At 46.6% G+C, this 27324-nt stretch overlaps 1 protein-coding gene across 1 annotated transcript in view; it reads right to left on the bottom strand.

Annotated features, from left to right (window-relative positions):
- LOC138853445 (organic cation transporter protein-like) overlaps positions 1 to 27324 on the bottom strand; it is a 202089-nt gene that overhangs the window by 162447 nt on the left and 12318 nt on the right. Inside the window, exon 2 of the mRNA XM_070090126.1 lies at positions 5497 to 5709. Within this exon, the coding sequence (XP_069946227.1) occupies positions 5497 to 5639 (143 nt within the window). The 5' untranslated portion in view covers positions 5640 to 5709. The remainder of the gene's footprint in view (positions 1 to 5496; positions 5710 to 27324) is intronic.

Here is a 27324-nt window from a genome sequence, read left to right as displayed (position 1 = left end):
AGTTTTTTAAACAAAGTGATATTGATTTCCTCCCATTGACATAAGAATGTTACGTGTGTCGTAGAAAGTTTGAGACGCAGGTTGGGATTATCTTGAAGAATCACACTGAGTAGGGCCAATATATCTGAAATACGAAGGAAGGCACTAGTAAATGAAATTGAAAATATCGAACTTAAGCTGAAGGAATCTCATAGGAGACAAGAATCACAGGAAGAACTAAAAGCCATTAAGGAAACTGAAAAAAAAAATTACTTCTTCTCTTATGCCAAATCTAAGGGAAAAACAACATCCAGTATTGGTCTCCAGCTTAAGCGTGATGGGACATACACAGATGACAGCCAAGAGATGAGTGAGATACTAAAGTCCCAATATGACTCAGTGTTCAGCGAGCCACTGCCCAGAATAAGGGTCGACAATCCAATGAACGAGACCCAAAATTTGGTCATCCCAAAAATCTCGGATATTATTCTAACTCCACAAGACTTTGAAGAGGCAATTAATGACATGCCCATGCACTCTGTCCCAGGGAGCATGGACACAGGGGCATCCCACACACACTAAAAACAACAGACATAGCCCCACTCCACAAAGGTGGCAGTAAAGCAATTGCAAAGAACTACAGACCGATAGCACTAACATCCCATGTCATAAAAATCTTTGAGAGGGTTCTAAGAAGCAAGATAGCCATTCACCTAGATACCCATCAGTTACACAACCCAGGGCAACACGGGTTTAGAGCAGGTCACTCCTGCCTGTCGCAGCTACTGGACCACTATGACAAGAGAGGATAAAAAAAAAATACAGATGTAGTATACTCAGATTTTGCAAAAGCTTTCGACAAGTGTGACCATGGTGTAATAGCACATAAAATGCGTGATAAAGGAATAACGGGAAAAGTTGGTAGATGGATCTACAACTTCCTGACAAATAGAACACAAAGAATAACAGTAAACAGAGTAAAGTCCCAGGCAGTCACGGTAAAAAGCTCTGTTCCACAAGGCACAGTACTCACTCCCATTCTACTCCTAATCCTCATTTCTGACAGAGATGCAAGTCATAGCTCCGTGTCTTCCTTAGCGGATGATACTCGGATTACCATGGCAGTGACCTCCATCGAAGACACCGCGAGACTCCAAGGGGACGTGAACCAAATCTTCGAATGGGCCACTCAAAACAATATGATGTTCAACGAGGAGAAATTTCAACTACTCAGATATGGGAAACTTGAAGTTAAAAATGTGTCAGGGTATACCACAAATTCTAACCATACAATAGAGCGGAAGAGTAATGTGAAGGACCTGGGAATGATAATGTCAGAGGATGTCGCCTTCAAAGACCACAACAATGTATCTACCTCATCCGCTAGGAAAATGATAGGATGGATAATGAGAACCTTCCAAACTAGGGACGCCAAGCCCATGATGATTCTCTTCAAATCGCTTGTGATCTCTAAGCTGGAATACTGCTGTACACTAACGGCCACCTTCAAGGCTGGCGACATTGCAGACCTGGAGAGTGTACAAAACATTCACAGCACACAAGTGCGATAAGGCACCTAAAGTAATGGGAACGATTGAAGGTCCTTGATCTGTATTCCCTCGAACGCAAGCGAGAGAGATACATTATAATATACACTTGGGAGGTCCTGGAGGGATTGGTACCAAACCTGCACACGAAAATCACTCCATATGAAAGCAAAAGACTCGGCAGGAGATGCAACATACCCCCGATGAAAAGCAGGGGGCGCCATGAGAACACTAACAGAACACAATAAGTGTCCGGGGCCCAAGACGGTTCAATTCCCTCCCAACACACATAAGGGGGATTACCAATAGACCCCTGGCTGTCTTCAAGAAGGGACTGGACAGGCACCTAAAGTCAGTACCTGACCAACCGGGCTGTGATTCGTACGTCAGCTTGCGTGCGGCCAGCAGTAACATCCTGGTTGATCAGACCCTGATCCACCACGAGGCCTGGTTTCAGACCGGGCCGCGGGGACGCTAACCCTCGAAACCCTCTCCAGGTAAACTCCAGGTAAACTCCAGGCAAGAATATTATAACTTACCAAGTATCTCACAATATTGAAGCTAATGCATCCCATAAGAACGACATTAATTAAGTCAGTGGTACCTCACCTTGTTGTTAGTTAACAAAACCAGACGGGTTTGTTAACTAACAACTAATTCGGTTTGCTAGTTTTATCTATCGTGTGTAATTATATATTTTATACTGCAGACCCCCAGTACTACCACTGTGGACCCCCAGGTGTGGACCCCCAGGTGTGGGCCCCAGGTGTGGACCCCCAAGTGTGGGCCCCCAGGTGTGGACCCACAAGTGTGGGCCCCCAGGTGTGGACCCCCAGGTGTGGACCCCCAGGGGTCCGCCCAACAGCTTGGGAACCACTACATTAAACGTTTAGGTAGAAATTTAATTTTTAATGAAATTAAAAAAAAAAAAAAAACTTGGAATCGGTGGATTAAACACAAGTACCTGAGAATGTTCTTACCGATAATCTTCAAACCTTCAGTCATGATGGGGTTTATTACAAACTCAGCTTTCACTCTGAGTTAAGTTTACCTGGAGTACCGGGGGTCAACGCCCCCGCGGCCCGGTCTGTGACCAGGCCTCATGGTGGATCAGGGCCTGATCAACCAGGTTGTTACTGCTGGCTGCACGCAATCCAACGTACGAACCACAGCCCGGCTGGTCAGGTACCGACTTTAGGTGCCTGGCCAGTGCCAGCTTGAAGACAGCCAGGGGTCTATTGGCAATCCCCCTTATGTGTGCTGGGAGGCAGCTGAACAGTCTTGGGCCCCTGACACTTATTGTGTTGTCTCTTAACGGGCTAGTGACACCCCTAGTTTCATTGGGGGAATGTTGCATCGTCTGCCGAGTCTTTTGCTTTCATAGGGAGTGATTTTCGTGTTCAAGTTTGGTACTAGTCCCTCTAGGATTTTCCAGGTGTATATAATCATGTATCTCTCCCTCCTGCGTTCGTATATTTGAAACTGGTTTGTTTTCAAATAAATTGGTTTGTATCTAAGAGCATAAGAATGTTTATTGTGTCTGGCATCAAACATGGAAGACCAGGTGTATTTTGTAGATGTTTCAGAGAACAGAAAAGGTGATAAATTAAACACATGCCCAACATTTGGGTATCTTTAACGAGGAAACGTTTGGCCACACAGTGGTTTCATCAGTCCATACAAAGGAGAATGGTGAAGAACAGGAGGAGTTTGAGGTAATCAGTCCCTCGGCCTTGAGTTGATGTAATCAGTCCATCAGTCTTGAAAAGAACACGGCATATATGCGAAGAAGTGGCTTATATACTGTAGGTAGGCGAGGTGCAGCAGTCGTAGGTGGTAACACATTTGGAAGTAGGTCGTGCTCAAGCGTTAGGCAAGGCAGGAATTCACTTGAGGAGTTTATTGAAGTCTTAGATACAGTCTTCTCGCCTTATCACATTAGCTTCAAATTCTGGTTATTATAATATAAAATGAAGCGCTAAACCTACAAGGGTCATGTATCGCAGTTCAAATTCTGAACCTTGTAGGTGAAGGTTGTTGGAACAGTTGACGACTTTGGCCTCAAGAGGCCAAACATTGTGCATGTCACCCTACCACCTGAGCCATCGATCCTACAAACATGAGCCTAGCGAACTAGGCTTGTTTCATGTTTCGAGGACACTCGCGGCAGATGTATGCTCAAGGATTAATTTCAGCCTCCTGTTTGAATACCCGCCTCAACAAGCAGTCTATATATCAATGAAAGCACGAAACAAGTGGTTTTGATTGTGATGGTAGGGTGACATGTATAATGTTTGGCCTCTTGAGGCAGGACAATGTGCCGTGGGGTCGAATCCAGGCCAGCCGCAGTTTCGTAAATGATTCAAAACTACTTGCATGCTCGAACACCAGACACTGACACATGCTGGAACACCAGACACTGACACATGCTGGAACACCAGACACTGACGCATGCTCAAACACCAGACACTGATGCATGCTCAAACACCAGACACTGACGCATGCTCAAACACCAGACACTGACGCATGCTCAAACACCAGACACTGACGCATGCTCAAACACCAGACACTGACGCATGCTCAAACACCAGACACTGACGCATGCTCAAACACCAGACACTGACGTATGCTCAAACACCAGACACTGACGTATGCTGGAACACCAGACACTGACGCATGCTGGAACACCAGACACTGACGTATGCTGGAACACCAGACACTGACGTATGCTGGAACACCAGACACTGACACATGCTGGAACACCAGACACTGACGCATGCTGGAACACCAGACACTGACGCATGCTCGAACACCAGACACTGACGCATGCTGGAACACCAGACACTGACACATGCTGGAACACCAGACACTGACACATGCTGGAACACCAGACACTGACACATGCTGGAACACCAGACACTGACGCATGCTGGAACACCAGACACTGACGCATGCTGGAACACCAGACACTGACGCATGCTGGAACACCAGACACTGACGCATGCTCAAACATCAGACACTGACGCATGTTCAAACACCAGACACTGACGCACGCTCATACACCAGACACTGACGCACGCTCATACACCAGACACTGACGATGTTCAAACACCAGACGCTGACGCATGCTTATACACCAGACACTGACGCACGCTCATACACCAGACACTGACGATGTTCAAACACCAGACACTGACGCATGCTTATACACCAGACACTGACGCATGCTCAAACAAGACACTGACGCATGTTCAAACAAGACACTGACGCATGCTCAAACACCAGACACTGACGCATGTTCAAACACCAGACGCTGACGCATGCTTATACACCAGACACTGACGCATGTTCAAACACCAGACACTGACGCACGCTCATACACCAGACACTGACGCATGTTCATACACCAGTACTTAACTCACCGGACATTCTTTCTATACATATTCTTTGTTTTATATTCTCTCAGAATTAAAACAGAGTGCAGAGATAATATCTAGTGTTACATATGCATATTTGTCAATATTGTGCGGGTATTGTACTAAGTGTACACTTACCAGTCTCGCTAAAGAGAACACTGAGAACAAAGCCTGGGTCATTGTGGTTATAATATCTAAAGTCGTTAAGACTGCAAGTACATACAAGAACACAGCTGCAGTAGTCGAAATCAGGCGGTCCTACTGGCCATAATGCCAATGTCTTACATCCACACTGTCCCACAGTGACCCACAGTGACCCACAGTGACCGAGCCGCGGGGGTGTTGGCCCCCGGAACTCTCGATGTATACTCCAGGTATACACACACTCATCCATAATCTATTTAAAAACTGTATACAGTACTTGTCACATTGGTTAACTTGAATTCACCTGTACATTAGGAATGATTTTATTCTTCAAGCTAGGAATTAATGCAAACACTACATATAAAGACATTTTAGTGTACATATTACTTAAAAAAACACATGTGACTTACCTGTACTTGACAGGATTACCGACGAAAGTCATGGCGACCACTACCATGGCCGGTATGAAGGATCCTATACATGCTAGACCAAACACGTATTTCTGGTATTTGCCAAAATGGCCTAAAGAGTCATTTATGCCTTCGAAATCCATGGTTGACAAATTTGCCTCAGTCTTTTTCTTCTATATCACTTCAAGTACTCTTATATACAACGGAATATTACTGGAATATAGGTAAACTGGATTATATATCATTATTTCCAGACATATGATAGGTAACTGTCTTCAAGGGGTGACTATCGTAATACTGGTGGAGGACCTGGAGCTATCATTCAACCAAACTGAGTTATCTAGTATTCCCCAAGTGCTGTAGGTCACTTACAGGTTTAAAAGCTACAAGCTAAAGAAAATACGGCCGGATACATATTTATATACAATAGCTCCGTATATTAGAACCTTCAACGAGGCTTCACCTTCCGCTGCTGTCATATATTTCTGTACACATGTGCACTTTTATATGTAAGCAGTACATATGCGTATGTGCATTTGCGTATTTACAGGTGTATTTTTTGTATATATGTATACGTGTGCGAATTTATGCTTGTTTATATATGCGTGCATAGGTATATGCAATATGTGCATGTGTACTGCACGTGTTCAGATACATGAATGAACATATTTATGCACGCATGTACTTTTCTGCACTTCCGTATGCATGTGTGTATATTTGTATGTGTAAGAATATGTGTATTTTGCTAGTATACATTCATGGGTCTTTCTATGCATGTGCATATGTTCACTTTTGTATATTTAGGTATATATATATATATATATATATATATATATATATATATATATATATATATATATATAATGTCGTGCCGAATAGGCAGAACTTGCGATCTTGGCTTAAATAGCAACGCTCATCTTGCCATATAGGACAAATGAAAATTTGTGTATGCAATAATTTCCCCAAAATCATTCTGAACCTAACGAAAAAAAACATATTTCACTGTGTTTGTGTAGTATTAAATTATTGTAAACAAATCTAAAATATATTAAGTTGGGTTAGGCTAAAATAAATTGTTCTTGTTATAATAAGGTTAGGTAAGTTTTCAAAGTTCCTTTTGGTGCAAAATTATAAATTGTTTACATCAACATTAATGAAAAAATATATCTTTAAACGTATAAGAGAAAATTTTAGAAAGGACTTAATTTTAAACGAGTTCTTGCTAATTGACCAGTTTTACATATTCGGCACGACATATAAAAGCTTTCCAGAACAGTGGACAATCAAACAAAGCCGAGAAATCTGACCGATTCACGTTCAGGGATACGAGAACCATACAGGTACAAGAGAGTATCAGAGACAACAAAACTTCTGGAGAAAGTAATTTGGTACGTTTTAGCACCATAATAGCAGCCCAGTGGGAAACATAGTTGACAATATTCTGGAGTGAGGCTGCTACTAGGCGATAGTCAGTGCCTGCAAAGCTATAGCAAAGTTATCAACATAGATTGATGACCAAATATTAGATGTAAGAACAGAGGCCAGATCATTTATATCAAGTAGAAAAAGAGTGGTGCTAGGGACGCATCCCTGAGGGACACCATCAGCTTAGACAAAGTTTCGAACGCGGAATTGACTCTCAGATGAGAAGCTTTTAGGGAAAAGTGGCATATTGCCTCTGAGGCATAGATGTTATTCCTCCAAGTGTCACATGCCTTTTCAAGATCAAAAAAGACTGGAATAACTGAGTGATTACAAGGAAAGGCATTACGAACATTGGTATGTAAGAAGAGCAAGGAGTCAACAGTGCGGCGGCCCTTACGAAAGCCTAATTAATTAGGTGGGAGAGTATTGTGCATCTCTAAATACCACACTAAACGTCTATTTCCTAAACGTTCTATCAACTTGCAAACTGTACTGGTAAGAGGACTGAGACGTTAGTGTTAGGTATCAAAGCCCGAAGTAGCCGGTTATGAAAAGACAGAAAAATGGATGTAAATGCTAAAGCATACGAATGTGAATGCCATCAGGCCCAGCTACCGACGATCGGCAACCGGAAAATTGACCATAGTTCTAGAAGCGTAGAAGGTACATTATAAGACTCTACTTAGCTAGAAGAAAAGTCTTAAGGCAGTAATTCTCTGGCAGTCTTGGAGGAAGGAAAGGAAGAGCATAGATGGAGCCCCTGAAAGATACGGACAAGATGATTCCCAATTTTTGTGGCAACTTCAGTAGTGCTTGCTATGCTGGCCCCGGCAGCCGTAAGAAGAGGAACCAGGTTTAGCGAGCATTTGACACTCAGTTTCCGTAAACTGCACTCACAGAGGAAATCGAAGCTTAACTTCTCCGATGACATGCAGAGCAACCGTCCTCGCCCGCTTAAAATCAACGAGTCGCTCTGTGGTCCTATTATAACGATTTCAGCCCCATGCAGCACTTTTCACAAGCACTACACGCACACATAGGAGACCAAGGTACGCAATTCTGATGGTGCGTACCTGATATGTGAGGGATTGTATTCGAGGCTGCAGCTAAAACCAAGGACAAAAATTATTGTAGCAGCTCAGCAGCTGAGGGCAAAGAAGAAAGTTCTTCACTAGAAAAGTTTGACGAGAGTAAATGGCCCAATTCGCCTGTTTAAACCGCCAACGTGGGATACGAGGAGGTCGAGAACACTCATGAGAAGATAGGAAAATGACTTGTCATGTAAATCAGGGAGTACATACCAGATAGAGTGCAGTGGAAGAGCAAATTGAGAAATCTATGCAAGGGAGTTTGAGTGCGAGGGTCGAGATAAGTGGTAGTACTTGTATATAAACCAAGGAGGGGAAGAAGTCTCTGACTGGTCGCCACGACAGTCACAGCGAGACCCTCCCCAGAGGAAATAATGAGCATTAAAAAATCTTAATTAAGAAGAGAGGAGATGGGAAAGAAATCAGTTGCCACATCCAGAATAGATAATGGCCGAGAAGGAGAAATAAATAAAGAATAGACTGTATAACACTTGCCCAAGTAGATGCGGACTGCAACGTAATGCAAAGGAGTATGGACAAGGGCACGAGAATGTGGTATATCGAGCGTCATGGTATACAAAGTCTAATAGGAAAAAGGATCCGATGAATGTAATAAGATATAGCCCGAGACGGGAAGGAAAACAGAGCGTAATTTTGGTTCTTGCAGACACAAACGGGAAAACTGGGAGAGCACCACCAGAAACTCTTCTCGATCACTCCTGAGACTTCGAACATTTTGCTGTATATAAGCCATGATAGGCTAAGAAAGCGTAACAGCAACATTTTGCATGTGTCTATAGAGGGTCAGTAAACTCAACATAAAGAGAAATGGAAAACCAGTAAATAGTGAAGTATTGGGATGACGTGAAGAAAGCCGTGGAAGGTGAGAATGTGAAGAGTCAGGGGGCGGACCGGTGACCATCATAGGTGTTGTCTCCTTGATAAACGCGGAGTTTTCAGCAGTTTCAGATGAGAGAGAAGTTGGAGAGAGCTTGGCAGTAGAGAGAGATGGTGTAATTTGGGTAAAAAGTGGAGAGACAATCGAAGACACCAAAGAAGGGCTGGAAGCGTCTTGACAAGCAGAAACTTCCGGAGAGAGAGGCGAGGGAGCAGCTGTACGTCCGGGTGGATGAACCTCCACTAAACTATCAGATGAATCCCGAGGTAAAGGACTAGATTCAGAGACAGGATCTTCAACTTTCTAACCACTCGAACACAGTAGTGGTAACCAGTTAAATCGGATGCTGCCGTAGTGAAGAGCTCTGTTCCACATATCACACTACTCGCACCATCCTCTTCCTAGTATCAGTCACACAGATGTAATCCTCAGCACCGTATCATCCTTTGCAGACGATACTAGGATCTGCATGAGACTGTCATCTATTGAGGACTCTGTTAACCTCCAAGAAAATATAAACCAAGTTTTCCAATGGGCAACGTAAACAATATGGTCTTCAATAGAGATAAATTCCAACTACTCAGTTATGGAAAACTTGAGATGATAATTAGAAGTGAGTATACTACAACCTCTAACCATACAATAGAGTGAGAAAATAATGTGAGCGACCTGGTAGTAGTAATGTCCGAGATCTCACTTTCAAGGATCACAACAGTGCCACGATCACAACTGCGAAGAAAAGGATAGGATGGATAATGAGAACGTCCAAAACTAGAGATGCCAAACCAGTGATGATCGTTAATATCTCCATTCAAAGCAGGTGAAATTGCAACTCTAGAGAGTGTACAGAGAACTTTTACTACACTTATAAGTTCCGTCAAACACTTTACTGGGAACGCTTGAGAGCACTTGACTTGTACCATCTGGTACGCAGGCGAGAGAAATATCTTATAATCTACACCTGGAAAATCCTAAAAGGAATTGTCCCTAATTTGCTCACGATAATCACTTCCAATGAAAGAAAAAGACTGGGCAGGCGGTGCAAAATACAATAAGTGTCCGGAGCCCATGACAGTCCAACAGCCTCCCACCAGCCATAAAGGAAATTACCAATAGACTCATGGTTGTCTTCAAGAGGGAGCTGGACAGATATTTAAAGTCGGTGCCTCATCAGCCAGGCTGTGTGGCTAGCAGTAACAGTTTGGTTGATCAGGACCTGATTCGGTGGGAGGCGTGGTCGTGGGCCGGAATACTCTCCAGGTAGAATCCAGGTAAGTAGGTAGGTAGGTAGGTAGGGAGAGAAGCAAGTTTCGGAATGTCATGTGGTTTAGGGGCTGAAGGAGACTTGGACGTAAATTGTGTAGACCATGGAGAAGAAGGGTTATATGGCGTCGATTTAGACTAGAGAGGGAGCATAGACGTTGTAACATGCGAGTGGGAAGGTGAAGAAGTATCGCCAGGAAGAGATGAGGCTGGAACCTTAGAACTCAGGACTGTAAAAGGGTTGGACTCAGAGTTAACTGCGGAAGGGACAGAGGCAACTGTGGCAGCAGGCGCCACGAAGGTCTGGAGCCGTCTAGTGACCCTGGAATAAGAGAGCCGCCATGGAGGCGGAGATGGAAACTGCCATGGTGTAAGAGAAGCCCTCTTTCTCTTTAAGGAATCTCTTTAAAAAAAAATCGGGCAACGGCGAGAATAGGCAGGGTGCATTTCGCTGCAGTTCAGGCTAGAGGGAGGGTGACTGTCCCGCTACGTAAACAGATGGTAAACAGCCTGACTGTATTGCAAGGACAGAGCTTCCACCAGCGAAAATGTTGTATGTAAGTGTCAGTTTTAATGATCGAGAGATTCTGGAGTTCGAGATGCTTCAGAATGTCGTCATTACACGCGAGAAAGTCGCGTTATACGATGGTATGTGGAAGGTCAATAGATCCACAGCATAAATTAAGAAAGATATGTTTGCGGAACGTAACTGGTGTGTTGTCAGCAATGTCAAGTAGTGAAAAATTATGCACCTGTTCTGCATTATGTACTGTGACAAGGCTTGTGCCACTCTTAAGAACATGGAAGGAAATGTTCTGCCTAACAAGGTGTAGGAGTGCCTTGCTGATGCTGTGCTCGGAAAGATAGTCAGTAAAAGAAGTTGTTTGGAGCATAAAGAATTTTGTCCAAGAAGAACTTTGAAACTGAGTCTAAGGGGAGGAATTGCTTAGTTAAGTAAGTTTATTCAGGTATACACAAATACAGCTGCATAGATTATCATACATAGCAGCGTATGTGTAAAGTATCTGGGATAACCCAAAAAAGTCAGAGTGACTTATTTCCATTGGGGTTTCTAAGAAGCGTGAGAGGAAACTGAGGTAGAGTTATTGATGACAGGTCGAGGTCGTATGGACGGAACGTTAGAGCCAAACCGTCCAGAGTCGTGTGTACGATCCGAAAATCAACACTGTGGAGAAGCCGGGAGCATGACATTGCACTGCTGACTTTACTACTGACAAGATATAGTCGCTCTACTCTCAAGAATTATTCTTTCAATCCCCGTTGGGGAGGGAAACTTTTACCTTTGCTCTTCCAAGATGCATTATTTATATCGTCTCAAAATTAAGCGTAGAAGTGGAACAGTAAGTGTCTCATCCTAACTAGCACTTGCAACTGCTGTTAAGGGCAGCTTGAAGGTCGAATATAACGAGATTCTTTCGCTGAAAGATGCATTCACTGTCGTCTGTAATGACGATACTGAAGCCGAAAAACTGATGACTACTTCTGCCACAACTACTTGTTCTGAACGTGGATTCAAAGTTACGTCTTCTGCAGCACTGAAAGCCAAGAGAACTGTCTGCCTTAAACGACTAGATAAACTTATTACAACCCAATCTATCGACGAACTGAAGGCATCAATAGATCATAATTATTGGGCCACTGTGGAGTACATCACCAAAATTCCAAATGCATCTTCCAAATGTACCTTCAACAGCACCATGACCGCCCAGACTCTTGCTGGTGGGATGGCAATTTTCTACTTCTACATCAATTCAGGCCATATTGATGCCGAGAGATTTCAACGCATCACGCAGTGTTGGAGCTGCTACTCATACCTGCATACCACCAAGGACTGTCCTGTCAAGGATAAAAAAAAAATTCTGCTCGACTTGTGGATATGAGAGACATTATTTCAAGACTTGCACCACTATCTCTACTCCAAAATGTCTGAATTACGAGAGTGAACATCACGCCCTGGCTGCCAAGTGCCCTATGAGGAGACAAATTCTCAAGATAAACCAAGAAGAACGACAGAAAACATTATACAATCTCCAACGTATGCTGCCATCACCAAACTGCAAGCCGACACCACCAAAATTCTCAAGGCCACTCAACCGTCGTCCTCCACCAGCAACATACTATAGCCATTACCTAGCTGAGTTCCTATTAAAATCCACTACTGTCTGACGTATGCTCATATGCACAATATTGCAATACCAGGAATCTTCAACATTACTATCGATGAACTCATTAGACTGAACATGCCCAGTTTTAACTTCCGAGTCTCCAACTGATATCAAAATCACTGTAAAACTCGTCATCGTCGTAACGATCCCAGCACCCGACAACTGCTCTCGCTCAAAACCACTTCCATCCAATGACAAGACTCCTACAAATCTCCCCAATACTTGCCTCCAACGTCTTCCACTTTCACTGCCCCTGACTAATCAGAAACTTCGCCTCAAGTCTACCAACTTACTACTAAAACACAACTACCCGTAGACACAGACGTCAACACAGATTATTCTGCTTCAACCACCGCCTGCCACGTCTCCCAACCTCTCCACTGCTCCTGCCGACCCACAGTGAGCACCATTGTTGACTCGCCCACTGAATCCTCTTTCGAAGAGGATGATGATGACGACTCCAGTACACCCACACGGGACAACCTTACTTTCAGCACCATCGAATACGGACACTATGACCTGCACTGAGCTGTACAAAGGCCTCGAGGTTGGAACTGTCAAGTTTGCCTGCTAGCTATCACTTCGTCTCTCATACCATAGTACAGTAGTTTATCAACTCTCTCCGTTTCACCTTTGGAAAGAAAATAAAACTGTACCATCTCTCCAGAAGCAGCTTCAAAAAGTTTGAAAATGGCTCCTCTACGACCCTGCCTCGTTAATCACACAACTAGTGTGCTGCCCTCTGATGTTCCTACTTGCCGCCCTCTCATACAACTAAGCCTGCTGTCAGCTTCTCAAGGCCTCCAACTACCACAAGACTGATGTAAACAACTCTTACTCCCCCTCTTTCTTTAGTCTGCCTCACGTGTGCTCAGTTGCTGGGTTAAGCCCTGGCACTTTCTACTTTATTCTTCGTCTGTCCCGTCTTCTTCGCTCACTCCACAAGGGTCTTACCTAAACTCTCTTGTCTTGTCTTGTATTACAATATTACAATCTGGATGATTAAAGTCTCAACTAGCCTGTTAATTACCATACTATTCTTAGCCCATCATCCAAACTGTAATAAGAATATTTGTCCGGGAGTACAAAAATACACATTTTTAATCTTTACTAGTAAATTATAAAATATGAGCATTAGAAAAGACAACATAAAAGTGTATTCTTTGGTTTCATTATCACATTACAACATCAGAAACACGACTAGAATTATCACATTATAAAGCACCACAAACACGACTGTCAGTTACTGACATCACATTACTATAATATCATCCGTGTCACAACTGACATAACTGACTACAATATTACAAACACCCGTGTCAACTATGACACACATCACCATTGTAACAGTGTCACACGACACTGTTCTCAGCGTTATAACATCATCTCAACTGTGTCCACCTGACACCCTTGTCACCGTATAAATCTACACGCCTTCGTTACCGTGTCCACATGACACCCTTGTCCCCGTGTAAATCTACACTCTTTCGCTACCGTGTCCACAAGACATCCTTATCTCCGCGTTATAACACATCGTGTACACAAGACAACTTGCAGTGTCACCAACACCGTTGTGGAGGCCAGCTGACTAAGTCCAATCGCTGCTATCAGGAAACTAAGTACAAGTTCCCAAGAGGAAACATTCGTTGTTAGCAGGAGACGTTATCAGCAAAGTCAAGCTGTGAAGCCGTGCTAAACTCACTAGGTATGAGGTCTTCACTCTAAGTGCTGTGCAGAACACACTATGTTGTGAGTGCACTGAATGCTGCCGTCAGATAATTCTGAGGCCGTCAGACTCAGTGGGCTGTAGTGAACACACTGTATGAGGCCAGAAGGTAACAGAGGCCGTCGGACTCAGTAAGCAGTAGTGGACACACTGTATGAGGCCAGAAGGTAACAGAGGCCGTCGGACTCAGTAAGCAGTAGTGAACACACTGTATGAGGCCAGAAGGTAACAGAGGCCGTCGGACTCAGTAAGCAGTAGTGGACACACTTTATGAGGTTGGTTCACCAGCCTTGACAAAGTGCGATGACGTCACACTGGGTACTGCTGTCTGGCAGCAGTGCCGAAGTGCTCAATCAACCACTTCCACAATTGTCTCTTTCCTGTGTTTTTAACATCTTGTCTTGTCTTGTCTTGTCCGGGATCATAGTCAAAACCGCTCAGTCAGAAGTGTCAAAAGGGTCTGTCAAAACCTGGGTACCAGAGGATGGTAACGGAATAATACCTAGAGACGGTACCGGGTCGGAAGAGAGAGAGGTCAGGGTCTGTAAGAGGGGCTGCACGAATTATTATAATCCAAAAGAGTCATACAGCAGGTGCTACAGGAAAGGGCCCGGGAGGAGGCAGGTTATGTTTATGGGTCTCCATAAGTTTCCCCTTTTTATTTAAAAAAAGCGGGCGGGGAGAATGTGGAGCGATACCTCCCAGGAGGAATGAAAGGAATTGTGTATTCCCCTACACGACCAACAAGGCCCTAAGTATAGCTAGCAGTACCCTACCATTTGATGCTAGTGAACCACTAATCCAGGACAGCAACCTCACATCCACCGAGCCACTTCAGCGGACAAAAGAGGGTGGCCGGATATCCGCCACAAGGCACACTGTCATCGGCCACCACCTCCCGGAACAGACAGGCAGTTTCCAGAGATATATCCCTCACCCTTAGCCACCCACCGGAACTCAGGAGGAATATCAGGACATCACGAGATCATCCAGATTCCAGGGAAAGCACCACTAAGTACCTTAACGAAACGGGACGGATAACGAAATCTTTCCCCAACAAACAAGCTGGAATTTCAGGATAAAAGCACGAAAGGAGGGGGATGGGGAATGGGGTTAAAAGGCAAGGCAAAGCATGAAAAGGATGGGGAAGGGATGGGGAGATGGGGTAATTATGTTTGGTTGGAGTAAGAGAGAAAGAGGGCCAATTCTTCGGACCAAAAGCCTCTTCACCGCGCCAAGGAGCCCCCCCCCCACTTTGAAGAATTAAAATGATATAAAAACACGAATTTGCAATATTTTTTCTATACAGTTATATTTTAAAACTCGCTACAATCACGAAAAAATATTTTTTTTTAAAAAGCTCAATTTGTCAAAATTGGAGATAAATGTAAATTGGCAGCCAAAAAAACTTAATTAAGACAGACCATCGTCGACGATGTGAGCTGATGAGAACACTCATTAATTATTACAATAATTATTACAGTCATTATTACAATAATTATTACAGTCATTATTACAATAATTATTACAGTCATTATTACAATAATTATTACAGTCATTAATTATTAACAATGGCAAAATGAAATATACACTGACCAGAGGAAGTTACAATGGAAAACTTCTAAAACATTCTTCAGGAACTGAAATAATTCAAATGAATTATTTCAACTTGGCTTCTAGACAAAGTTATGGCAACACTGCAGTGGTCAACGACACTGCAGTGGTCAACGACACTGCAGTGGTCAACGACACTGCAGTGGTCAACAACACTGCAGTGGTCAACAACACTGCAGTGGTCAACAACACTGCAGTGGTCAACAACACTGCAGTGGTCAACAACACTGCAGTGGTCAACAACACTGCAGTGGTCAACAACACTGCAGTGGTCAACAACACTGCAGTGGTCAACACTGCAGTGGTCAACACTGCAGTGGTCAACAACACTGCAGTGGTCAACAACACTGCAGTGGTCAACAACACTGCAGTGGTCAACAACACTGCAGTGGTCAACAACACTGCAGTGGTCAACAACACTACAGTGGTCAACAACACTGCAGTGGTCAACAACACTGCAGTGGTCAACGACACTGCAGTGGTCAACAACACTGCAGTGGTCAACGACACTGCAGTGGTCAACGACACTGCAGTGGTCAACACTGCAGTGGTCAACACTGCAGTGGTCAACACTGCAGTGGTCAACACTGCAGTGGTCAACACTGCAGTGGTCAACAACACTGCAGTGGTCAACAACACTGCAGTGGTCAACAACACTGCAGTGGTCAACAACACTGCAGTGGTCAACACTGCAGTGGTCAACAACACTGCAGTGGTCAACACTGCAGTGGTCAACACTGCAGTGGTCAACACTACAGTGGTCAACACTGCAGTGGTCAACACTGCAGTGGTCAACAACACTGCAGTGGTCAACAACACTGCAGTGGTCAACACTGCAGTGGTCAACAACACTGCAGTGGTCAATACTGCAGTGGTCAACAACACTGCAGTGGTCAACAACACTGCAGTGGTCAACAACACTGCAGTGGTCAACACTGCAGTGGTCAACACTGCAGTGGTCAACACTGCAGTGGTCAACAACACTGCAGTGGTCAACACTGCAGTGGTCAACACTGCAGTGGTCAACAACACTGCAGTGGTCAACAACACTGCAGTGGTCAACACTGCAGTGGTCAACAACACTGCAGTGGTCAATACTGCAGTGGTCAACAACACTGCAGTGGTCAACAACACTGCAGTGGTCAACAACACTGCAGTGGTCAACAACACTACAGTGGTCAACAACACTGCAGTGGTCAACACTGCAGTGGTCAACACTGCAGTGGTCAACAACACTGCAGTGGTCAACACTGCAGTGGTCAACAACACTGCAGTGGTCAACAACACTGCAGTGGTCAACAACACTACAGTGGTCAACAACACTACAGTGGTCAACAACACTGCAATGGTCAACAACACTGCAGTGGTCAACAACACTGCAGTGGTCAACACTGCAGTGGTCAACAACACTGCAGTGGTCAACACTGCAGTGGTCAACAACACTGCAGTGGTCAACACTGCAGTGGTCAACACTGCAGTGGTCAACAACACTACAGTGGTCAACAACACTGCAGTGGTCAACAACACTGCAGTGGTCAACAACACTGCAGTGGTCAACAACACTGCAGTGGTCAACAACACTGCAGTGGTCAACAACACTGCAGTGGTCAACAACACTGCAGTGGTCAACACTACAGTGGTCAACAACACTGCAGTGGTCAACAACACTGCAGTGGTCAACAACACTGCAGTGGTCAACAACACTACAGTGGTCAACAACACTGCAGTGGTCAACAACACTACAGTGGTCAACAACACTGCAGTGGTCAACAACACTGCAGTGGTCAACACTGCAGTGGTCAACAACACTGCAGTGGTCAACAACACTGCAGTGGTCAACAACACTACAGTGGTCAACAACACTGCAGTGGTCAACAACACTGCAGTGGTCAACAACACTACAGTGGTCAACAACACTGCAGTGGTCAACAACACTGCAGTGGTCAACAACACTGCAGTGGTCAACAACACTGCAGTGGTCAACAACACTGCAGTGGTCAACAACACTGCAGTGGTCAACAACACTACAGTGGTCAACAACACTACAGTGGTCAACAACACTACAGTGGTCAACAACACTACAGTGGTCAACAACACTGCAGTGGTCAACAACACTACAGTGGTCAACAACACTACAGTGGTCAACAACACTGCAGTGGTCAACAACACTACAGTGGTCAACAACACTGCAGTGGTCAACAACACTGCAGTGGTCAACAACACTGCAGTGGTCAACACTGCAGTGGTCAACAACACTACAGTGGTCAACAACACTGCAGTGGTCAACACTGCAGTGGTCAACAACACTACAGTGGTCAACAACACTACAGTGGTCAACAACACTGCAGTGGTCAACAACACTGCAGTGGTCAACAACACTGCAGTGGTCAACAACACTGCAGTGGTCAACACTGCAGTGGTCAACAACACTACAGTGGTCAACAACACTGCAGTGGTCAACACTGCAGTGGTCAACACTGCAGTGGTCAACACTGCAGTGGTCAACAACACTACAGTGGTCAACAACACTGCAGTGGTCAACAACACTGCAGTGGTCAACACTACAGTGGTCAACACTGCAGTGGTCAACAACACTGCAGTGGTCAACAACACTGCAGTGGTCAACAACACTGCAGTGGTCAACAACACTGCAGTGGTCAACAACACTGCAGTGGTCAACAACACTACAGTGGTCAACAACACTGCAGTGGTCAACAACACTACAGTGGTCAACAACACTGCAGTGGTCAACACTGCAGTGGTCAACAACACTGCAGTGGTCAACACTGCAGTGGTCAACAACACTGCAGTGGTCAACACTGCAGTGGTCAACACTGCAGTGGTCAACAACAATGCAGTGGTCAACAACACTGCAGTGGTCAACAACACTGCAGTGGTCAACAACACTGCAGTGGTCAACAACACTACAGTGGTCAACAACACTACAGTGGTCAACAACACTGCAGTGGTCAACAATGCAGTGGTCAACAACACTGCAGTGGTCAACAACACTGCAGTGGTCAACAACACTGCAGTGGTCAACAACACTGCAGTGGTCAACAACACTACAGTGGTCAACAACACTGCAGTGGTCAACAACACTACAGTGGTCAACAACACTGCAGTGGTCAACACTGCAGTGGTCAACAACACTGCAGTGGTCAACACTGCAGTGGTCAACAACACTGCAGTGGTCAACACTGCAGTGGTCAACACTGCAGTGGTCAACAACACTGCAGTGGTCAACACTGCAGTGGTCAACACTGCAGTGGTCAACAACACTGCAGTGGTCAACACTGCAGTGGTCAACACTGCAGTGGTCAACACTGCAGTGGTCAACAACACTACAGTGGTCAACAACACTGCAGTGGTCAACAACACTGCAGTGGTCAACAACACTGCAGTGGTCAACACTGCAGTGGTCAACAACACTGCAGTGGTCAACAACACTGCAGTGGTCAACAACACTGCAGTGGTCAACAACACTGCAGTGGTCAACAACACTGCAGTGGTCAACACTGCAGTGGTCAACAACACTGCAGTGGTCAACACTGCAGTGGTCAACAACACTGCAGTGGTCAACAACACTACAGTGGTCAACAACACTACAGTGGTCAACAACACTGCAGTGGTCAACACTGCAGTGGTCAACAACACTGCAGTGGTCAACACTGCAGTGGTCAACAACACTGCAGTGGTCAACAACACTGCAGTGGTCAACAACACTACAGTGGTCAACAACACTGCAATGGTCAACAACACTGCAGTGGTCAACAACACTGCAGTGGTCAACAACACTGCAGTGGTCAACACTGCAGTGGTCAACAACACTGCAGTGGTCAACACTGCAGTGGTCAACAACACTGCAGTGGTCAACACTGCAGTGGTCAACACTGCAGTGGTCAACAACACTACAGTGGTCAACAACACTGCAGTGGTCAACAACACTGCAGTGGTCAACAACACTGCAGTGGTCAACAACACTGCAGTGGTCAACAACACTGCAGTGGTCAACACTGCAGTGGTCAACAACACTGCAGTGGTCAACACTACAGTGGTCAACAACACTGCAGTGGTCAACAACACTGCAGTGGTCAACAACACTACAGTGGTCAACAACACTGCAGTGGTCAACAACACTACAGTGGTCAACAACACTGCAGTGGTCAACAACACTGCAGTGGTCAACAACACTGCAGTGGTCAACAACACTGCAGTGGTCAACAACACTGCAGTGGTCAACAACACTGCAGTGGTCAACAACACTACAGTGGTCAACAACACTGCAGTGGTCAACAACACTGCAGTGGTCAACAACACTGCAGTGGTCAACAACACTGCAGTGGTCAACAACACTGCAGTGGTCAACAACACTGCAGTGGTCAACAACACTACAGTGGTCAACAACACTACAGTGGTCAACAACACTACAGTGGTCAACAACATTACAGTGGTCAACACTACAGTGGTCAACAACACTGCAGTGGTCAACAACACTACAGTGGTCAACAACACTACAGTGGTCAACAACACTGCAGTGGTCAACACTACAGTGGTCAACAACACTGCAGTGGTCAACAACACTGCAGTGGTCAACACTGCAGTGGTCAACAACACTACAGTGGTCAACAACACTGCAGTGGTCAACACTGCAGTGGTCAACAACACTACAGTGGTCAACAACACTACAGCACTACAGTGGTCAACAACACTGCAGTGGTCAACACTGCAGTGGTCAACAACACTGCAGTGGTCAACACTGCAGTGGTCAACACTGCAGTGGTCAACACTACAGTGGTCAACAACACTGCAGTGGTCAACACTGCAGTGGTCAACACTGCAGTGGTCAACAACACTACAGTGGTCAACAACACTGCAGTGGTCAACAACACTGCAGTGGTCAACACTACAGTGGTCAACACTGCAGTGGTCAACAACACTGCAGTGGTCAACAACACTGCAGTGGTCAACAACACTGCAGTGGTCAACAACACTGCAGTGGTCAACAACACTGCAGTGGTCAACAATGCAGTGGTCAACAATGCAGTGGTCAACAATACAGTGGTCAACACTGCAGTGGTCAACAACACTGCAGTGGTCAACACTACAGTGGTCAACACTGCAGTGGTCAACAACACTGCAGTGGTCAACAACACTGCAGTGGTCAACAACACTGCAGTGGTCAACAACACTGCAGTGGTCAACAACACTGCAGTGGTCAACAACACTGCAGTGGTCAACAACACTGCAGTGGTCAACAACACTACAGTGGTCAACAACACTGCAGTGGTCAACAACACTGCAGTGGTCAACAACACTACAGTGGTCAACAACACTACAGTGGTCAACAACACTGCAGTGGTCAACACTGCAGTGGTCAACAACACTGCAGTGGTCAACAACACTGCAGTGGTCAACAACACTGCAGTGGTCAACAACACTGCAGTGGTCAACAACACTACAGTGGTCAACAACACTACAGTGGTCAACAACACTACAGTGGTCAACAACACTGCAGTGGTCAACAACACTGCAGTGGTCAACAACACTGCAGTGGTCAACACTGCAGTGGTCAACAACACTGCAGTGGTCAACAACACTGCAGTGGTCAACAACACTGCAGTGGTCAACAACACTGCAGTGGTCAACACTGCAGTGGTCGACACTACAGTGGTCAACAACACTGCAGTGGTCAACAACACTGCAGTGGTCAACAACACTGCAGTGGTCAACACTGCAGTGGTCAACACTGCAGTGGTCAACGACACTGCAGTGGTCAACACTGCAGTGGTCAACAACACTGCAGTGGTCAACAACACTGCAGTGGTCAACAACACTGCAGTGGTCAACAACACTGCAGTGGTCAACACTGCAGTGGTCAACACTGCAGTGGTCAACAACACTGCAGTGGTCAACAACACTGCAGTGGTCAACAACACTGCAGTGGTCAACGACACTGCAGTGGTCAACAACACTGCAGTGGTCAACACTGCAGTGGTCAACACTGCAGTGGTCAACAACACTGCAGTGGTCAACGACACTGCAGTGGTCAACGACACTGCAGTGGTCAACAACACTGCAGTGGTCAACGACACTGCAGTGGTCAACAACACTGCAGTGGTCAACAACACTGCAGTGGTCAACAACACTGCAGTGGTCAACAACACTGCAGTGGTCAACAACACTGCAGTGGTCAACAACACTGCAGTGGTCAACACTGCAGTGGTCAACAACACTGCAGTGGTCAACAACACTGCAGTGGTCAACACTGCAGTGGTCAACGACACTGCAGTGGTCAACAACACTACAGTGGTCAACGACACTGCAGTGGTCAACGACACTACAGTGGTCAACAACACTGCAGTGGTCAACAACACTACAGTGGTCAACGACACTGCAGTGGTCAACAACACTACAGTGGTCAACGACACTGCAGTGGTCAACGACACTGCAGTGGTCAACAACACTACAGTGGTCAACGACACCGCAGTGGTCAACGACACTGCAGTGGTCAACGACACTGCAGTGGTCAACAACACTACAGTGGTCAACGACACTGCAGTGGTCAACGACACTGCAGTGGTCAACAACACTACAGTGGTCAACAACACTGCAGTGGTCAACAACACTGCAGTGGTCAACAACACTACAGTGGTCAACGACACTGCAGTGGTCAACAACACTGCAGTGGTCAACAACACTGCAGTGGTCAACAACACTGCAGTGGTCAACAACACTACAGTGGTCAACAACACTGCAGTGGTCAACAACACTGCAGTGGTCAACAACACTGCAGTGGTCAACAACACTGCAGTGGTCAACACTGCAGTGGTCAACAACACTACAGTGGTCAACAACACTACAGTGGTCAACAACACTGCAGTGGTCAACAACACTGCAGTGGTCAACAACACTGCAGTGGTCAACGACACTGCAGTGGTCAACGACACTGCAGTGGTCAACAACACTGCAGTGGTCAACAACACTGCAGTGGTCAACAACACTGCAGTGGTCAACAACACTGCAGTGGTCAACAACACTGCAGTGGTCAACAACACTGCAGTGGTCAACACTGCAGTGGTCAACAACACTGCAGTGGTCAACACTGCAGTGGTCAACAACACTGCAGTGGTCAACAACACTGCAGTGGTCAACGACACTGCAGTGGTCAACAACACTACAGTGGTCAACAACACTGCAGTGGTCAACAACACTGCAGTGGTCAACAACACTGCAGTGGTCAACAACACTGCAGTGGTCAACAACACTGCAGTGGTCAACGACACTGCAGTGGTCAACAACACTGCAGTGGTCAACAACACTGCAGTGGTCAACAACACTGCAGTGGTCAACAACACTGCAGTGGTCAACACTGCAGTGGTCAACAACACTGCAGTGGTCAACACTGCAGTGGTCAACACTGCAGTGGTTGTAGATGAATGGTTCAGAGAACCGACATGTTGATAAATTAGACACATGTGCAACTCTTGGGTATCTTTATTGAGGAAACGTTTCGCCACACAGTGGCTTCATCAGTCCATACATAGGAGAAACTTGAAGAACAGGAGAAGAATGAGGTAATCAGTCCCTCAACCTTGAGTCGATGTGGTCAGTCCATCAATCTTGAATAGAATACGGCATATGTGCGGAGAAGCTTATAAACCGTATGGCAGGAGAGGTGCAGCAGTCATAGGTGGTGTCACATTTGTTCAATGCTTCTCCGCACATATGCCGTATTCTATTCAAGATTGATGGACTGACCACATCGACTCAAGGTTGAGGGACTGATTACCTCATTCTTCTCCTGTTCTTCAAGTTTCTGCTACGTATGGACTGATGAAGCCACTGTGTGGCGAAACGTTTCCTCAATAAAGATACCCAAGAGTTGCACATGTGTCTAATTTATCAACACTGCAGTGGTCAACACAACACTGCAGTGGTCAACGCAACACTGCAGCGGTCAACGCAGCACTGCAGCGGTCAACGCAGCACTGCAGCGGTCAACGCAGCACTGCAGCGGTCAACGCAACACTGCAGCGGTCAACGCAACACTGCAGCGGTCAACGCAACACTGCAGCGGTCAACGCAACGCTGCAGCGATCAACGCAACGCTGCAGCGGTCAACGCAACGCTGCAGCGGTCAACGCAACGCTGCAGCGGTCAACGCAACGCTGCAGCGGTCAACGCAACGCTGCAGCGGTCAACGCAACGCTGCAGCGGTCAACGCAACGCTGCAGCGGTCAACGCAACGCTGCAGTGGTCAACGCAGTGCTGCAGCGGTCAACACAACACTGCAGTGGTCAACACAACACTGCAGTGGTCAACGCAGCGCTGCAGCGGTCAACACAACACTGCAGTGGTCAACGCAACACTGCAGCGGTCAACACAACTCTGCAGTGGTCAACACAACACTGCAGTGGTCAACACAACACTGCAGTGGTCAACACAACACTGCAGTGGTCAACACAACACTGCAGTGGTCAACACAACACTGCAGTGGTCAACGCAACACTGCAGCGGTCAACGCAGCACTGCAGCGGTCAACGCAGCACTGCAGCGGTCAACGCAGCACTGCAGCGGTCAACGCAACACTGCAGCGGTCAACGCAACACTGCAGCGGTGAACGCAACGCTGCAGCGGTCAACGCAACGCTGCAGAGGTCAAAGCAACGCTGCAGCGGTCAACGCAACGCTGCAGCGGTCAACGCAACGCTGCAGCGGTCAACGCAACGCTGCAGCGGTCAACGCAGCGCTGCAGCGGTCAACGCAGCGCTGCAGCGTTCAACGCAGCACTGCAGCGGTCAACGCAGCACTGCAGCGGTCAACGCAGCACTGCAGCGGTCAACGCAGCACTGCAGCGGTCAACGCAGCACTGCAGCGGTCAACACAACACTGCAGCGGTCAACGCAACACTGCAGCGGTCAACGCAACACTGCAGCGGTCAACGCAACACTGCAGCGGTCAACGCAACACTGCAGCGGTCAACGCAACACTGCAGCGGTCAACGCAACACTGCAGCGGCCAACGCAACACTGCAGCGGCCAACGCAACACTGCAGCGGTCAACGCAACACTGCAGCGGTCAACGCAACACTGCAGCGGCCAACGCAACACTGCAGCGGTCAACGCAACACTGCAGCGGTCAACGCAACACTGCAGCGGTCAACGCAACACTGCAGCGGTCAACGCAACACTGCAGCGGTCAACGCAACACTGCAGCGGTCAACGCAACACTGCAGCGGTCAACACAACACTGCAGCGATCAACACAACACTGCAGCGGTCAACACAACACTGCAGCGGTCAACACAACACTGCAGCGGTCAACACAACACTGCAGGGGTCAACACAACACTGCAGCGGTCAACACAACACTGCAGCGGTCAACACAACACTGCAGTGGTCAACACAACACTGCAGTGGTCAACACAACACTGCAGTGGTCAACACAACACTGCAGTGGCCAACACAACACTGCAGTGGTCAACACAGCCCTGCAGTGGCCAACACAACACTGCAGTGGCCAACACAACACTGCAGTGGTCAACACAGCCCTGCAGTGGCCAACACAACACTGCAGTGGCCAACACAACACTGCAGTGGCCAACACAACACTGCAGTGGTCAACACAGCACTGCAGTGGCCAACACAACACTGCAGTGGCCAACACAACACTGCAGTGGTCAACACAGCACTGCAGTGGCCAACACAACACTGCAGTGGCCAACACAACACTGCAGTGGTCAACAACACTGCAGTGGTCAACACAGCACTGCAATGGCCAACACAGCACTGGTCAACACAACACTGCAGTGGTCAACACAACAGTGCAGTGGTCAACACAACAGTACAGTGGTCAACAACACTGCAGTGGCCAACACAGCACTGGTCAACACAACAGTGCAGTGGTCAACACAACAGTGCAGTGGTCAACACAACACTGGTCAACACAACAGTGCAGTGGTCAACACAACAGTGCAGTGGTCAACACAACACTGCAGTGGCCAACACAACACTGCAGTGGCCAACACAACACTGCAGTGGTCAACACAACACTGCAGTGGTCAACACAACACTACAGTGGTCAACACAACACTACAGTGGTCAACACAACACTACAGTGGTCAACACAACACTACAGTGGTCAACACAACACTACAGTGGTCAACACTACACTACAGTGGTCAACACTACACTACAGTGGTCAACACTACACTACAGTGGTCAACACTACACTACAGTGGTCAACACAGCTTTCTTAAGCGCAGATTTCAACGATCCCATGTTTTCATTGTTTTTCACTATTTTACATATTATTATAATCAAAAAGAAGCGCTAAGCCACAAGGGCTATACAGCGCTGCAGGGTAGGGAAGGAAGCAAGGGAATTGGATGGCGGAAGGGGGGAGGGATGATCAGCAGGTTACAGAAAACAGCGGGGCAGGGGATAGTACGGGGGTAGAGGGTAGCAAGAGATTGAAGTATAAAGTGCTGAAGGTATCAGAATTTGTGAAGTCAGTTGTTGTCAAAAAGTCAATGAGAGAGTCCAGATGAAAGGTGGATCCATCAGCGAGAAGGGAAGGTAAAGAGAGAGCAGCGGAGCGAAGACGACGACAGAGGTAAATTCTGCGTGCTCGTTGATAAAGTGGGCAGTCCAACAGAATGTGGCTGACTGATAATGGAGCTTGGCAATTCTCACAGAGGAGCAAGACGCCTCTCCATGAGATATCCATGAGTAAGACGAGTATGGCCAATGCGAAGACGGGAGAGAGTAGTCTCCCAACCTCGACACTGGTGATAAGAAGACAGCCAGTAACCTATACTCGTTTAATAGATTGAAGTTTGTTGCCGAGCATAGTAGACCAACGTTGTTGCCAATGGGTGTGAAGGTGGGAAGATATTGCAGCAAAATAGTCCGTAAATGGAATACCTCTATAAGAAACTGGTAGGTCATGTACTGCTGACCGCACAGCAGTGTCTGCCTGTTCATTGCCCTGTACGTCAACATGACCAGGGACCCAACAAAAAACAATATCTTTATGCTTGGTAAAGATGCGGCGTAGCCAAAGTTGGATACGGAGGACTAAGGGGTGAGGTGTATCAAATTTTTGTATAGCCTGTAAAGCACTAAGGGAGTCTGAGACAACCACAAATGATGACACAGGCATAGATGCAATACGGATAAGTGCTGTAAGGATGGCATATAATTCAGCAGTAAAAATACTAGCCGAAGATAGTAAATGCCCTCGTACGACGCTGTCCGGAAACACTGCTGCGAATCCTACGCCGTCAGAAGACTTAGAGCCATCTGTGTACACAGCAATGGCATGAGAATGAGAGTGAAAGTGGTCAAGAAAAAGAGCGGGAAGCGACCGTAGACAGTTGGGCTTTCGAGCAAGGGAGAGAGAAAGAACAGACTCGAACAGCTGGAACTTCCCAGGGGGGTAGGGAAAAGTGAGATGCTACATGTACATAGAAAGGTGGTAGTTGAAGAGAAGACAAGAGCGAATGAAGGCGAAGAGAGAAGGGACGGAGTAATCAGGGGCGGCGAACAAATAAAGAATGTCTACTAATATCAGTGACCATTCTATAAATGGAAGGATTGCGGAGATCATGAGAGCGTACATAGTAG

Source organism: Cherax quadricarinatus, chromosome 30 (assembly GCF_038502225.1).
Source record: "Cherax quadricarinatus isolate ZL_2023a chromosome 30, ASM3850222v1, whole genome shotgun sequence".
Lineage (NCBI taxonomy): Eukaryota > Metazoa > Arthropoda > Malacostraca > Decapoda > Parastacidae > Cherax > Cherax quadricarinatus.
Note: the sequence above shows the minus strand (reverse complement) of the source record. Positions and strands in the feature narration are given on the sequence as shown.